At 50.5% G+C, this 15,826-nt stretch overlaps 2 protein-coding genes across 2 annotated transcripts; both read right to left on the minus strand.

The window, feature by feature from the left end:
* Window positions 1-808: 808 nt before the first annotated feature.
* Window positions 809-3,057, minus strand: RNF181 (ring finger protein 181). The gene is given in 6 exon segments (XM_043988654.1): window positions 809-931; window positions 1,343-1,417; window positions 1,823-1,938; window positions 2,157-2,290; window positions 2,712-2,955; window positions 2,958-3,057. Coding segments are annotated over 6 exon segments (729 nt in total). The 3' UTR covers window positions 809-871.
* A 1,501-nt stretch (window positions 3,058-4,558) lies between these two features.
* On the minus strand, window positions 4,559-8,908 carry LOC122744646 (E3 ubiquitin-protein ligase RNF181-like). Its single transcript, XM_043990230.1, has 6 exons — window positions 8,741-8,908; window positions 6,790-6,923; window positions 6,390-6,505; window positions 6,132-6,206; window positions 5,746-5,811; window positions 4,559-5,013 (listed from the first exon to the last, which is right to left on the minus strand). The coding sequence occupies exons 1-6, from the start codon at window positions 8,806-8,808 to the stop codon at window positions 4,777-4,779; spliced, it is 696 nt and encodes a 231-aa protein (XP_043846165.1). The 5' UTR covers window positions 8,809-8,908; the 3' UTR covers window positions 4,559-4,776.
* Between the last annotated feature and the right edge of the window lie 6,918 nt (window positions 8,909-15,826).

Consider the following 15,826-nt stretch of genomic DNA (forward strand, 5'->3'; position numbering starts at 1 on the left):
AACTCTTGAGTATTTGGCCATCTGTCTGGAAGCACTGAGTGTCAGCTACGTGAAGGGCTTTTCTTGGAGCCAAGAATGGGAATAAAGAAACTAGAATGTTTTCATTTTAGGAAAGACATTGATGAGCTGAAGGAGAATTGGGAACAATGGGACAGTCATGACCTTTAAGATGAGGGTAGATCTAAAGGGATGGGAGCTGTTTAGAGAGGAAAAGCCTGGCTGAGGCCAAGGGGACCCCAGACTTGTGTTCAAGCATCTGAAGGGCTGACTCCAATGGAGAGAGGATTGGATCTGTGGGGGGGGGGGGCGGGCGGCAGAGCTGGGCCCAACGGAAAGAAGAGGGACAGAGGAAGATTGAAGCTTTGTTGCCATTTCTTGCCCTCCATACACTTTAATGTCTCCATTACTAATTATCGGGATCTTGTTCAGGTAGGGGTACCCAGACAGAGGTCCTATCCACCTCGGGAGGGCTGAGCTGGACCGCACCCCTTAAGTGGACTACCTACCATTCTTGCCTTAAGGATACTTTTTCCTACTTTGAGCTTAGAGCCGTAGGTAATCAGGTTATTTACCTTCACTTCTCCAGGGATTCATGACCTGTGCTGGGTTCCCCTGTGCCTGCCCTTTGAATGGGGGCCTTAAGTTATGTTTTTTTCCCCTCTCCATGGAGTCTTCCTGGTTAGAGCCAGCTCTCTAGGAGGGGAGGAGAAAAGGAGCCCGAGGCTCCCTCCCACAAGCTCGCCCTGCACTAGCAGAAATGGAATGAAAGCCCTGCTCCCCTTCTCCCAGGCAAAGGTGCTGCTGCTGCTCAGGGTGAGGAAATGGTTTAATTGACACAAGGAAAAGTGTTGGGAGGGAAAGAGTGAGCCCATCATGTGTACATGGCTCCGTGAAGGTATTCAAGGCGGTGTTGTTGCTGCTGCCGCCGAGCCTACAGGAAAGAAGTGGGAAGAGTTGGCCTAAGTTGGGAGCGATATAAGACCCCCAGCCTTCCCACGGGGTCTAGCTAGATACAGGGATAGATCCCCAGAAGTCAATAAGACAGAGCCTCTTTGATCCCTACAGATCCTCCCAAAAGCCTGAAGAAGGACCAAGGGTGCAGACTTTTATATCTATATTCCTGAAAAGGAAACAGCTGACAGACATTGACTTAGCCAGGGTTACACAGTCTCAGAGTGGCAAAGTCAGATTTCAAACTCATGGTCTTTTTGACTTCTAGGCTAGGGCTTTCTGTAGCCCCTCAGTGGGTGAAATACCCCAAGGGTTGGCTCTGTTCATCCCCGCCATAGGAGAGGGCCAGGTCAATTCTGCCAGGGCCCCCTAACGCCCTCTCTGTTCTCACCTTGTCTTTCTTATACTCTTCATATTCTTCATTGTCTGTGGGCAGCTCACATCTGCACAGTGGGCAGGAGTTGGTCTGCATAAATAGTGGGAGTGATTACTCAATTATGTGAGCACATATTCAATGTCAGGCACTGGGCTCCAGGTATCTGGGCTACAAAAACAGTTCCTGTCCTCAAGGTGTTTACATTCTCTTGGATGGGAACAACTTGTACACAGAGAAATAAATACCAAGTGATTAGCAACTTGGCAGGAGTGGGAAAAGACAGCATGGGAGCAAGCTCAGGGTTCTAGGAGGCATAGGAGGGCCCCCTAGGCACGTGGGGACAGCTGGGTTCCTTTTCCAGTTCTCCCCACCAATTTCAATTCCTCATGTCACTGACTTTCTTCCAGGATGTTCCAAGAAGACTAGGACTAAGTAAACAAATGGTGGGGGAAATGGGTTGGAGAAGGGGGCAGACTGTGCAGAAATCTCGGGTACCTTGCCCAGCCAGGGTAGGATGCAGTCGGAATGGAAGAGGTGTTGGCAGGGCATCTCCAGGGCGGTCTGTTCCTCCTCAAACTCCACAAGGCACACAGGGCACTTCAGACCTTTGTCTGGGAGGAAAAGTCTTGTTAGTCCGGGAACACCCTTCCCTTCTGGGTATGCCCACCCTTTTCCGTCGCAGCTCTGCAGCCTCCCTCATTCAGATTCCCTTCTGGACCAAGACTAAGGGAGCTCCAGGGTGGAGAAAGAGAGGTAGGGTCTGAATTGGCTAAAGGGGTAATGGAAGGAGACTGGAAATGGAAAGGGATGGGGTGACGAGGCCCCTCACCAGCCTGAGCCGCGGTGATGATGGCTTTTGGCAGGCTCTGGACGGCTCTCTTGGCGGCAGGGGGAGGCAGTCGGTGGTCCCAGTCCGTAAAGTCGGCAGATGCTAGCTCTATGTCCATCCCATTGAAAAGCGTCCTGGAAAGGGGATTTGGGGGGAGGGGGGAGATGTTAGATCTGGGCCCCTTTCCGGGGCCCCTTTTACCCAGAGAATTCTCCCAAAGCCCTTTCCCCTGCCCGGGACTTTCCACTTCAATAACCACTTCCCTGTTCCCCTGACACCCCTAGAAGCCTCTCGCCGGTGTATAGATAATGCCCCCCTCTGGTCTCCAGACCCTTTTAGGGCCCCAGAAAAACAGGGATCATCTCTTCCTCGGAACCTCGGATAACGCCCCCCCCCAATCTCTCGGCGCCTCGGATAACGACCACTCTCCCATCCCTCTGAGCCTCGGATGACGCCCCCCCCTTCCCTCGCAGCCTCGGATAACGCCCCCTCCCATCCCTCGGAGCCCCGGATCACGTCCCCGGTCCAGCCCCGGGCGATGACGGCCCCGCGCACCGCGCCAGCTCCAGGAGCGCATTCTGCCGGTACTGTTCCTCCGGCACTCCCGGCTCGCAGTCGTGCTCTTCAAAGTAGGACGCCATGGCAACCGTGAATCCTAGCCGGCGAGGGGACCCTGATACAGTGATGCGGCACAAACTGATCCCGCCCTTCTCCCGCCACGCAGACCAATGGAAGGCCTACCTCTGACCGAGCGTCCAATCAGCGCTTCGAGAAGGCGGGCTCCACGCCCTGCCGAGACTGAGACCCCGGAAACCCCAAGGTTACTTTTCCATTGGTCCTTGTGAATCAGGTGGTCTGAGGCTCGAGCCAATGGAGGAAGCCCGCGACCCCAGGCTTTCATTGGGTGCTACCCGCAGGAGGCGGAGCCAGGGCAGGTTTCCAGATCCAAACTGGACCCGCCCCTGCGGTCTCAATGCTGCCCCCACCCGTCCGAGATCTTCAATTGCTCATCCTAGTGCCCATCCTTGGCCTTGGGGGACTGGGCTCGGGAGGGTCTCACCTCCTCCAGGAAGGCAACCTTTGTGGGCAGGGCCATTCCTTTCCGCCCTGTCCTTGGCCGCACTTTCTCTCTTTCACTTCATTGCTCTTGGATCGTAAAAGAATCCCAGAGAGCTTCCAGTCCTCCCTCTCCAATTGATGGATGAAGAAACAGGATCCAAGGTCACAAATGGCATCTCTGGACTTTGAACTCAGGGCAAATGACCCCAGTATGCACTCAGCTGTAGGACCCCTGAGGACTGGGGTGGTCCCTTCTTTTGAAGCCCTAGCAGTCCCAGCATGGTGCCTGGCACATCGTAGGCACTTAGGAAATGCCCCTTAATTGGTTCATCATACCCCACGACAACCAAACTTTGCTTAAAGGATCCAACTAGGCCCTCGCTGAGGCAGTTGTTGGAGGCTCCCTAATAAACAACTTCCCACCCCACACCCTTTATGGCTTGGGTGCTCCAGGGCTCCCAGAGAACCAAGAGTGGCCTCAGAAGGTACCTTATGTCCTTGCATAAAATCAAATTTCCTGTCCCACCTGGCTGAAGTCCCAGCCTGTCCCGGCATCTGACATTTACCTGATAGCTGACTGACCCTGGCAGCTCTGCGTCTGTTCTCTGCTCATCTCCCAAATATCATCAGCTGAGGCACCAGCCCCATTCATTCCCTCCCCCACTTTCTGCCCAGGGGTCATCAGGGAAGGATGTCCTCACTAGAACCTGCCTCCAGAAAGAGAAAGGTTGACGATTAGGACAAAGGTAATTATTTCCGGTGGGTTAAACTTTCTGTTTGGAGACAAATTTTAGGGTCCCTTCCCTCCTGCTCATATTTTCTGTAAGATGGAAAGGAGTAGCCAAGTTATACCTCACATTGTCAGTAGTAAGAGGTCCAGAAAAAGGGGGGGAGATGAGGTTTTAAGAAGTTGGCATTAGAATGCTCTGGGGCCGAAGACCCGACCTTTTTATGCCCTATACTACAGGGATCAAACCAGATTAAAATGTACTTGGGGGGTCACCTCCAAGGTGTCCTGGAGCATTATCGCTTTAGAACAGTGGCAGGCCTCAGAGGCCACTTAGTTCAACCCTCTCATTTTAGACAAGTGACTGGGCCAAGGTCACGAGGGGAGTAAGCCACGGAGGTGAGCTCTGAATCCATGTCCCTCCTCTGATTCCTGGGCAGGCTATCTCTGGCATGAGGAGCAAGGGAAGAAGACTGGACCTAGCAAGTCAACGATGGAGATTATTGGGAAAGTCCATCTGCCTTGGAGATGAGGTCATTTGAGAATGGGAAACAGGTTTCCTAACAAGTCTAAGTAGAGAACCTCCCCAGAGCTCTTCACACAGAATCTAGACTCCTGTCTTTTACCCAAGAAGGGCTTTTATTCAGCAGTATGGAGCAAGGGGTGATTTAGCTTGTACCCCTGGGGGGGGTTAGCGTGCAAGGGTACAGCTGGTGGAGTTGAGTCCACCAAAGAGAGCTCCCCAGGGTTTCTTCAACTCCAGCACCAACCAATGATCCTCAGTGGGGCCCAACGGTTTGGGTGGGGTTGGCTTCTCTTCCCCCACGATCCAGTTTAGTCTCCGGGCCTTGGATCAAACCCCCAGCCTTTGGCTGTGGCCCCCTGATGCCACACTGCTGGGTTATGAAGATTCACAGGACGCTCTGTGGTGGCCACAATGATCCACTTCAGAAGGGGCAGCATTAAGGCTGTGATGATCAGACCCAAGAAGAGGCGGCACCGAATGTTCCCATCCAAGTCTGCCCACGGCTGCTTAAGAGCCAGGGCCTTATTTGCCCTGGCAAAAGCATTCTGGAAGGGTAGGTGCCAACAAGGGTTTATCAGTGTGGATTGGAGAGGTGCCCACGTAACCCAAGCCCTTTCCCTCTGTAGCCTCAAAGGCAGTCTGTTTGTTCTCCCTCAGCTCCCAGACTCCACCTTCCTCTTAGAACTCTTGAGGTAGAAGGGACTTCAGAAGGAAACTAGGCCAACCTGGACCCGACCCGAAAAGAATCCTCTTCTACAACCCAGATACTTCAAATTTCCACCTTCCATGATGGTGCACGACCTTTCCTTTTCATTTCCACTGCCCACCCCTCCCCAGCTCACTTCCTAACTCGTGATGGGAAGCCCAGTGGTCACCCTTCCTGACGCATCTGGTTGTAAGGGCTGTCTCTGCTGCCCTGGGATCACTTCCTGCTCATCTCCCAGCACTGAGCAACTAAGACCAAATCTCCCTCATCCTGAATTCTGACTACAGTCAGCAAGCCTCATCACCTACTGAGCAGTGACCCTTATTGATCCTGCACCCCCTACATCCTTAAGAAAGCCTAACTTCACAGGTCTTCAGCAGCCCTCTGGACCTCAATTGCTAGAGCACAGGCAAAACAAAGAGGCAAGACACTGAGGTTTCTGCCCACCATATTCACATTCTAGGAACCCTCCCATGAATAGCTGGACCCCTTACTCAAGCCCAGCAATTCCCTCTTCCTTTCTCCCCTCCCCCACTTCCCTTTTCCTCCCCCACCCCCCCATAGTACAGACCTGGTCTGAGAGGAGACGTTCCCTCCTTTCAGCTGGATCCAGGCACATCTCCGGATCTTTCCCTGACTGCGCAATAAGGCCCATGTTAGCTCACATCCCCCCCCCCAAACACCCAGATTGGACTTCTTGCAGAGAAGGACGTGACCAGTCCCCTCCCACTTCCATGGAGTCATAAATCATTAAAGATGGTCACAGAGTTGCCAAGAACCTCGGATAATTATCCTGTCTCTCATTAGCACTCAGATCCTGGTCTTCTAACCCCACTTAAGTTAGCTCTAGTCTACTCTAGAGTGAGGCCTTGCTTGCTGTTTAGGGCAGGGAACCCCTCTAGGGGGCATCTGGGGTCTGGGAGCAGGGGATACTCACTCCCTCAAGCCTAGCCCTACCTTTTCTCTCCTGTAATCTTCATAGTCCTCATTGTCTGTAGGTAGCTCATATCTGCACAGAGGGCAACTGTTGGTCTGGGAAGACAGAGTGAGAATGAAGATGGTCCAGGGTCCATTTCTCCCTCTCCTCCTTTCCCATGGGGTCACCTCTGAGGCCTGTGCCTCAAGCTCATGTTTAGAAGAAAGCATCTTTCTGATACTTCAGATCTATGGATGGGCAGGGCCAACATAAACTCATGGATAGGAAGCTGTGGATACCTTGCCTAGCCAGGGCACGATGCAGTCTGAATGAAAGAGATGCTCACAGGGCATCTCCAGGGCAGTCTGCTCCTCCTCGAACTCCAGAAGGCATACAGGGCACTTGACACCTGCATCTGTGAGGGAAAGCCCATCTGATCAGGCCCAGCTTCCTCCACCTTCCCACCCCAATCCCTCCCAGCGCTGCCTCCTCAAAGGCAGGCCAGTATCTAGGAGTCTTTGACCCCCTCATCTACAATTTATTTTTTCACCTGGCCTGGTCTGGAAGATTGAATGGGGAGTTGGTTGCATGCTGGGTAGAGGAAGAAGGGGAGGGGGTAACGTTGGCTCCATAAAGGTTAAACAGGTAACTGGGAAATAGCAGACATAAGGGAGGGCCTTGGGGAAGGAGGCCCCTCACCAGCCTGGGCCCCTGTGATGGTGGATTTTGGCAGGTTCTCCACAGCTCTCTTGGAAGCAGGGGGAGGAAGTCGGTTCTCCCAGCTAAAGAGCTCCCCTGTTGGCAGCTCAATGCCCATTCCATTGAAAAGTGTCCTGGGCAGAAAGAAAGTCCCCAAATATGCCAATATAGTCATACATCGTTTTGTGTGTTTGTGACAGCTGATGACTGGAAACAAAGCTCGTTGGGTGGGAAATGACTAAGGCAAGGCTCATGGGTGAAACTTAAAATACTGCTCAGGAAGAAATGACTGGCATGAGGGTACAGAGAATCATGCAGGACTGGCGCAGAGATGCAGAAGGAAGACAATTGGGGAAATGACGCTTGCAGTCAGTGAACTCAGATGGGTTTTCATGACAATCTCACTTCCAGAAGATTGCTGAAGACACACCTCCCTCCTCTCAGTCTGGGAGGGGGAGGTGTCCCTGGGTATGGAATTGAGTCTTATACACTGTCTGATACTGTTTCCTTGGCTTTGCCCAAGTGTGCTTTTTTGTTGCAGAGTGAGTTTAATGGAGTGGGTGGAAATGTGAGTTGGAAAATGACCATGATATAAAAGCAATGACCAAAAAAAATGTTCACTGCAGAGATGGTTGAGTCATACCAGGGCAGTGAAAGCCCAAACCCCAACAATCCCTACCTCCAGCACCCCTTTTCCCAGATAAATCTCAGCCCTGGGTCTTCTACCACACTAGATCCTTTTCCCCAATCCACCCACTCCTCCAGATGCCCCACCCCCTACCCTCTAACAGTGACCTTCTCAGGACACTTCCCACACATACACCAAACAACCCCTCCCCTCCCCTAATCCCTTGTCCCTGGTTTAATCCCCCTTTCCCTTACCCACCCTACACCAGAAACCCTCTCTTTGGGCCCCTGATGTCATTGGTCCTATTCCAAAACGTAGGACAAACAAGTGGCCCAGGAAAATCTTCAACCTGGGGTCACTACTTCTCCAATGATTCCCCCCTCCCCAATATCAGGTCGTTTGCCCATTCTGTAAACTCAGCCCCCAAATAATCCTCAATCCCGAGCTTCCAATAAACCACTCCTTTCTCTCTCTCTCTCTCTCTCTCTCTCTCTCTCTCTCTCTCTCTCTCTCTCTCTCACACACACACACACACACACACACACACACATGCTCCTTAGACACGCCCCCAATGCACACACCTCCCCTCTCCCCTTTCTGCACAATCCCTAGCCTGAACAAATTTGGTTCTCAATTAACCCCCAGCCCCAGACTAGAAAGCCCGCCCCGCGATAATCTCTAGCCTAGAAAAGGAGACCACCAGGCAATTCCTCATCCCTGAACAAGGAAACATTGGGTGATTCTCACCCCCGGACTAGGCAGCCCCCGGATAATCCCCAGACTGGAAAAGGGGTCTCCCTAGGTAACCCCTCGTCTTTGGACAAGGAAACCCCGGATAATTCCTATCCCCGGATGAGGCAGCTCCCGGATAATCCCTAGATGATCCCCAGCCTGGAAACGATGACCCGCTCCCCCCCCCCCGGATAATCCCTCATTTCTGGACAAGGAAACCCCAGATAATTCTCATCTCTCGACTAGGCAGACGCCGGATAATTCCTAGCCTGGAAAAAGTGACACCCTCCCCCAAACCCCGGTAATCCCTCATTTTGGGGCAAGGAAACCCTGGATAATTCCCCTCCCTGGACTAGGCAGTCCCCGGATAACCCCTAGCTGATTCCTAGCCGGGAAAAGGTAGCCCCAGATAATCCCCCATCCCTGGCCCGGGCAGCCCCCGTACTCTTCCCCGGCCTTCTTAATCTCCAGCCCCGGATAACCCCTAGTCCTGAACTAGATTGACAGCCCCGGATAATCCCCGCCCTGGCCAAGGCGGGCCCGGATAATCCCCGCCCCGGATAATCCCCAGGGATGGCCAGCCCCGCCCACCGCGCCAGATGCAGCAGCTCATTCTGCCAATACTGCTCTTCATCCATCTCCTCTGGGAAGTTCTCCATGGCGGCGGCGGGCGGCGGAGACCAGCAGCGACCGGCCCCGTCTGGCCCCGACAACCCAGGTGCAACCCACAACCCCACCCAGCCCACTCTGCAGCAGCTGACTCAGCGCTCCCGCTATGAGCCTACCCACCGCCTCCCCTCCCAGTCAGAGCCGGCCAATGGGAGGGCGAGATCACGCGGATGGCCCAATCAGTGCCGGGGAAGGGCGGGCACAGCGATCCGTCCAGGCTGCGGATAGAAAAGGAATCCCCAGACGTGCGTTCCCATTGGCTTTTGGGGGCCAGGTGACCTAAACTGTTTTTTAAAGGGAGCGGCCGCGCCTTGGCTTCTCATAGGGCCAAAATCTCTGGGGCGGGACTTCTGGCCAATGGAAAGGCGAGATGAGCCGGCCTCTGGCGGGAGGTGGGGCTCCGGGGTTTGACAGCTGGGGATGGAAGGCACAGCTGCGAGCCCCCCGCAGCGCAACACCGCGCGGTGCGGGCCGCCCCGCCCGTGAGGCTCCAGCCCGGCTGGCCATCTCTTCGCAGGCCTCGGCCACCCGCACCCCAGCGCAGCCCCCCTCTGAATGCATACAGGCGTGTACGCGAGCATGTATGATTCAGCGAAGGAAGCAGCGCACGAATGCATGAACAATTTGAATGAATGAACGAATGGAAAGCACTTGTTAAGAGCTTCCTGGGGACTGGGCACCGCGCGCTGTTCACTCTGCACCCCGTATGTTAGGATGGTGAGCGGTCCTGAGTCCGTGTCATATGAGGAAAGAGTTGAGGGTGGTTGCCTCCAGGGGACATACATGACATCTGCCTTCGAGTTTTTAAGGGCTGTCACCTAGATTTGTTCTTCTTAGCCCAAAGGGCAGAACGAGAAGTCAGTCAGATCATAAACATTTATTGAGTGACTACTATATATCAGGCACTGTGTTAAACAGCTGGAGAGGCATCTGGTGACACAGTGGGCTGCAGTCAAGAAGACCTGAGTTCAAATCCAGAATCAGATGCTTACTAGTTATGGTATTCTGGGCAAGTCAGTTTCCTCAACTGTTAAATGGGGATAATATCCCACCTACCATAAGCTTAGTGCCTGGCACAAAGTAGGCAACATATAAATGCTTATTCCCTACCAGGGAGATATATATATTCCCTAAACCCTGCAAAGACAAAGCCCTGCAAGAAAAAGCAGAACTTAATTTCAAGGAACTAAAAGTCTAATAAGGGAGACAGAATTAAAAGAACCATGTAGGAACAAGATAAATCGGGGATGATCAATAGAGGGAAGGTGTGAACATCAAGAGGGGGGCAGAAATGCTCCTCATAACAGATGGGATTTTAGCTGAGACTTAAAGGAAGCCATGGAATCTGAGAGGCAGGGATGAGGAAGGAGAATATTCCAGGCACAGGGAACAATTCACCAAGCCATTAAACACCTACTGTGTGCTAGGGGCTGGGAACACAAAGGCCAAAATGAAACAGTCTGTGCTTACTAGGAGGAAACACTAGGAGCAGAGATTTAGAGGGGAGGGGACCTGGGAGGCTTTGTAACCTGACCTCATTTCACAGAGTCGAACACTGACTTTCAAAGAAGCAAAGTGACTCCCAACGTCAGGAGGATTTTAGCTCACGTCCTTGGATTCTAATTCCAGTGTCCCTTCCACTGCATGCACTGACACGTAGATAAGTTGGTATGGAACATATCCAAAGGACTGTGCTGGGAGTGGGGATGGGGATCATGAAGGGGAATCCTGAGAGAGGGGCCCTACTGAAACTTGAAAAAAAGAGGATAGGATTCAAAGAAGTAGAGGTGGACAGTCTGAGGTATAGAATCAGGAAATGGGGGACAGCTAGGTGGTGCAGTGGATAAAGCACTGGCCCTAGATTCAGGAGTACCTGAGTTCAAATCCAGCCTCAGACACTTGACACTTACTAGCTGTGTGACCCTGGGCAAGTCACTTAACCCCCATTGCCCCGCAAAAAAAAAAGAATCAGGAAATGAGATAGTCCATACAATTTGGCTAGGATCTAGATCCAGGGAAAGGGCACAATGACTTAAGAGGGGTTCATTATCTCACTACCATCAACACCAGCTGTCACCAGGGGAATCAGCAAACCAGATTAGCTGAGGTAGCAAGGTGTTCTAAGGGAAGACAGGAAGTTGAATGTAGCATAGTGGTCAAACCACTGCCTCAACCACTACTTCTCCAGAGACTCCAGGGGAGACAGCCAAGGCCTTTGGTGCCCCAAATCCCCAGACCACCTGGAAGGACAATCTCAGTGGAGAAGGGGGACTGCCATCCTAGCTGCCCCCACCCCAACTGTCACCTACAAGCAGTTAAGCCCAAGACCAAAGGGAAGAATATAGCACGCATACCCCCGCTCTCCCCACATGTCCTGCATCTGGCCTACCCCCTACAGCCATCATTCAAAGTAGTAACCGTTATCTAGGGGAAACCTGGCAACTTCCCCTGTAGATGCTATAGCCCCTGCCTCCCCAGCAGCCACAGCTAATGAAGAAACAAAACACAGTTCTCATCACCCAAATTCTTGGCATCATCCAATGGCTCAATGCGTGGAATCTTATGCATGGCAATGACACTCCAGAAAGATGCATCACCACCTGCCTTGCTGCTTTACCCCAAGGACCTCATGCATCTGAGGACCACATCTGACTTCCAGCTGAAACCTGTATTTGTTGTCTTCCCCCATTAGAATATGAGTTTCTTGTTTGTTTGGTTTTTTGTTTTTGTTTTTGTTTTTGTTTTTGTTTTTTGCAGGGCAATGAGGGTTAAGTGACTTGCCCAGGGTCACACAGCTGGTAAGTGTCAAGTGTCTGAGGCCGGATTTGAACTGAGGTCCTCCTGAATCCAGGGCCAGTGCTCTATCCACTGCACCACCTAGCTGCCCCCTTGAATATGAGTTTCTTAAGAGCAATGGCTACCTTAGTCTCCTATTGGCACCTCCAGCTCTTAGCCCAGTGCACTTCTTAGCACGCAGTGAGTAGTTGGCTGATTCCTTTTCATGAATCATCCAATAAGCCTGGAAAGGCAGGCTAGAGCAATAGAGCAGGACACAGAGAAGCAGATTTAGACTTGAGGTCAGGAAAATTTTCCTAATCATAAAAGAGATCCAGAATGGGAGCCAATCCAATCTTTGTTTATTAAATGCCTACTATATGCAGGGATAGCTAGGTGGTGCCGTGGATAGAGCACTGGTCCCAGAGTCAGGAGGACCTGAGTTCAAATTCAACCTCAGACATTTACTACTGTGTGACCCTGGGCAAGTCACTTCACCCTGTCTGCCTCAGTTTCCTCATCTGTAAAATGAACTGGAGAAGGAAATGACAAACCACTCCGGTATCTTTTCCAAAAAAGCCCCAAACAGGCAAAAAACCCAAACCCAAATGGGGTCACAGAGAGTTGGATAAAACTGAAACAATTCAGCAACAACAGGCATGGAGATGGAAGTTAAAAAGCAAAAAATGAAAAACACTCCTTGCCTTGGAGATGATGAAATTCTACTGAATTCTACTGGAGGACCATCACATTGGGATGGGTGGATTATATAAGCAGCCATGTGTTATAGTAGAAAGAGCACAGTCTAGAGAGTCAGAAGCTTAAGTACTGAAATCATCTGCCTGTGTGACCTTCCACAAGTCATTTTCATATCACAGACTTCCATTTCCTCAATTATCAGAGGGGAGAATGAGCACCTACAACCAAAAGGACTAAGAAATGAGTCCCTATGGGAGTAGAAAGACTGTAGACGGTGTCAGGTACAGGGCCTGTTTGTTTTGTTTGTTTGTTTGTGTTTGTTTTGGGGGTTTTTTGTGAGGCAATTGGGGTTAAGTGATTTGCCCAAGGTTACACAGCTAATAAGTGTCAAGTGTCTGAGGCTGGATTTGAACTCAGGTCCTCCTGACTCCAGGGCCAGTGCTCTAACCACTGTGTTACCTAGCTGTCCTTACAGGGCCTGCTTTGTAACCCAATGTACAGAGAGAGGGTATGTGGGAGCCAGATTGTGGAGGGCCTGAAATGTCACGTGAAGACCTGACATTTTATCCTAGAAGCAACAGGAAACATTATTATTATTATTATTAAAATGTTATTATTATTGAAGATTTTTGAATACATGAATGGCATGATGAGATTTGTGGTTTAGGGAAATCAATTTGACAGCTCAGTGAAATATGAATTGGAGAGAGGAGAGCCTGAGAGGCTATCAAATTAGCCTAGGTGAGATGGAACGAGGGCCTGAGCTAAACCAGAAGTTGTGTGAATAGAGAGAAGGGGACACATGCAGGAGATGTGTAGATAAAATTAACAAGACTTGAGAGTTGATTGGGCTCAGGAGTTTGAGAGAGGGAAGAGCCCAATTAAGGGCAATTAGGTGGCACAGGGGATAGAGCCCTGGACCTGGAGTCAAGAAGACTCTTCCTGAGTTCAAATCAGGCCTCAGACACTTACTGGCTGTGTGACCCTGGGCAAGTCACTTAACATTGTTTGCCTCAGTTCCTCATCTGTAAAATGAACTGGAGGGAGAAATGGCAAACCTCTGAAGTACCTCTGCCAAGAAAACCTCAAATGGGGTCACGAAGAGTCGGAAGCAACTGCAAAATGACTGCACAAGAGTCCAGTGTGACTCCAAGGCTAAGAATCTAGGTTAGCTGGAAAATAGTGGTTGTTTCAACAAAAAGGGGAAAGTTTGAGAATACATCCAGCTGGAGATGGCCTGCTGGCAGCTGGTAATATGAACCTGGAGCTCAAGGAGGGCTGTGGTGGCTCTCAGGGTCACAAGAGATGATGCTCGGTCTTAGCTCCCTTTAGCCTTTCAAGGCCCACACAGTCATCCTGTCTGATCTGGAGCAGCCACTTTTTAGTGGATCTTCTCAGCACGTGTCAGAAGCCTCTTTTGCTCAGCATGGGATGGTGTAAGGAGAAAGCAGTCCTCCCAGTCAAGGAGTATTTATTAGGCACCTATGGTATTCTAGGTACTGTGTTAAGTGCTGTGAAGTACAAAAACAAGCAAAATGGAAAAAAAAAAAGCGGCTTTGCCCTAGAGGAGCTTACAATCTAAGGGGGAAGAGAACCCCTGAACTACATTGACCTTGTCAGAAGAAGGTAAATGACTGCTGGGAGTATCAGCCACCAAAGTTGTATGTAAAGAATGCCCTTTGGGGATAGGTAGGTGTCTCAGTGGATAAAGCACTGGCCCTGGATTCAGTAGGACCTGAGTTCAAATCAGGCCTCAGACACTTGACACTTACTAGCTGTGTGACCCTGGGCAAGTCACTTAACCCTCATTGCCCCCCCCCCCCAAAAAGAAATGCCCTTTGTCTTCAGCTACAGCAAGGAATGGGTCAGTCCTGTGATGCCCCCCTAATGCCACTCACTCAATGTCCCCTGGGTTCAAGAGCTGGCTCCCAGGGCTCAGTACCCTGAGAGTATTTTACCCAAATTCCTTCCCAGTGATCTCCCAGCCTCTTTCTTTTTGAAGAACAAGGAGCTGGACTAGTCTTTCCTCTTTTGCCTATCTAGGTTCTTTCTTTCCCAAGTGAAGTAGCTGTATTACTTATTCCCTGGGAGAATTTATGGCACCTACTACTACTTGCAGGATTCTACTGGAGTTCAACTGGATCTTCCCAAACCTTTGGCTCAGGAAGGTAGCCTCCATGAGGGAAAGAATCAGTCCACTGATCTGGGATTGTTTCTCCACTAGAGTCATACTGACCCTTCTCTCCACTGGAACAGGGTCAGCTCTCTCAGTTTGAACTCTAGTCATTTTATTTATTGCATTTGATTCTGTAGCAAGGGGTAGTCTTCTAGCACTGCCAGGTATTATAATCCCTCTTTGGTCAATTTTTTCCACTGTCTTAAGGCAAGGTATATGGGAGAAACCTCTCCCTTGGCCAATATTGGAGCTTGCTTTGTCATTGTATTTGCTGGATGACAAGTTCTGTAACTGGATGATTTGCTTTCCATTTCTCCAAAGAGAGATATTGCCCAGTGGCTGAATTTTAGCCTCAAGGGCTGTTAGTTCCTTGGGAGAGGCAGGTGCATTCTCCTAGTCTATCCTCAAGCAGGGCAAACCTCTCTCTTCTCAGAGATGGCTTATTTGTCTCCCTAGGTTATTATGTAGGTCCAATCTACCTTTAGGTGCTAGATCCTTCCTGGTCCTTATCTTCAAAGTATAAGAATGAAGAACAAGCCAGTAGAGAACATTTCAGCCAACCCCTTGGAAGCAATCACTTGGGAGAGGGAAAGGGAGAAGAGAACATTTCTGTTTCCATTTTGGCTTCCTCCATCCTTTTTTTGTCTCCTTCCCACCTAGGTCAGAGGAGGATCTCACAAACAGGTTTTCACTGGAGTCTTAGCAGGGCCCCCAGGCCAGCATTAGCAGAGTCTGCACTGGGAGCCAAGGACAGACTCAAGGCTCTACAAAGAGCCCAGCAGAAATATTACAACATTGCTAAGGGGAACATCTTGAGGACTCCGGAAATAGAACTTGAACTTCCATGAGCTCTGAGTTATCCCTTTGTCACATGTTCTCTATCTAAAGTTGAGCCCACATTCCCCTGGAGGCTACTGTCACACCTTTGAGGGATATTTTATATCAACTGTTCTTACTAGATTCCTTTAAAAAAAAACAGACCCTTTTCTAGAATGAAGTCTACCTGACTAATTGCTATCAACTGATATCATGGAGGGAATGGAAGTAAATATTAGTGGGGGCTTATGAGCTTAGATGGACAACTCCCAACTCCTCAGTGCTAAGCCTAGAGCCCTCAAGAAATATAGTAGCCATCTCTGCAAACCCAAATTTTTAGTGTGAGTGTGTTGGGATAGCCTCCTCAGAATATGGTCTACAGGAGACAAACCTTTCTTTACTTATGACTGATTTGCACTTCACTCATTGCTGAGCACTTCCAAAGGAGGGCCAACCATACCAGTGACCATCTTTGCAGTTTAATGGTTGGTACAGCTTGTGTTAAGCTCTCCTCTTAGATTACTTGTGGTCTTCTGGTTTAT

Source organism: Dromiciops gliroides, chromosome 2 (assembly GCF_019393635.1).
Source record: "Dromiciops gliroides isolate mDroGli1 chromosome 2, mDroGli1.pri, whole genome shotgun sequence".
NCBI lineage: Eukaryota > Metazoa > Chordata > Mammalia > Microbiotheria > Microbiotheriidae > Dromiciops > Dromiciops gliroides.

Bases quoted from the DNA above. Each gene is read 5' to 3' on its own strand.
- LOC122744646 (XM_043990230.1), bottom strand. From the start codon at position 8,808: ATGGAGAACTTCCCAGAGGAGATGGATGAAGAGCAGTATTGGCAGAAT. The intron at 6,924-8,740 runs GTGGGCGGGGCT...CTTTCTGCCCAG, and splicing joins GAGCTGCTGCATCTGGCGCG to GACACTTTTCAATGGAATGG. The intron at 6,506-6,789 runs GTGAGGGGCCTC...TTTCCCTCACAG, and splicing joins CATCACAGGGGCCCAGGCTG to ATGCAGGTGTCAAGTGCCCT.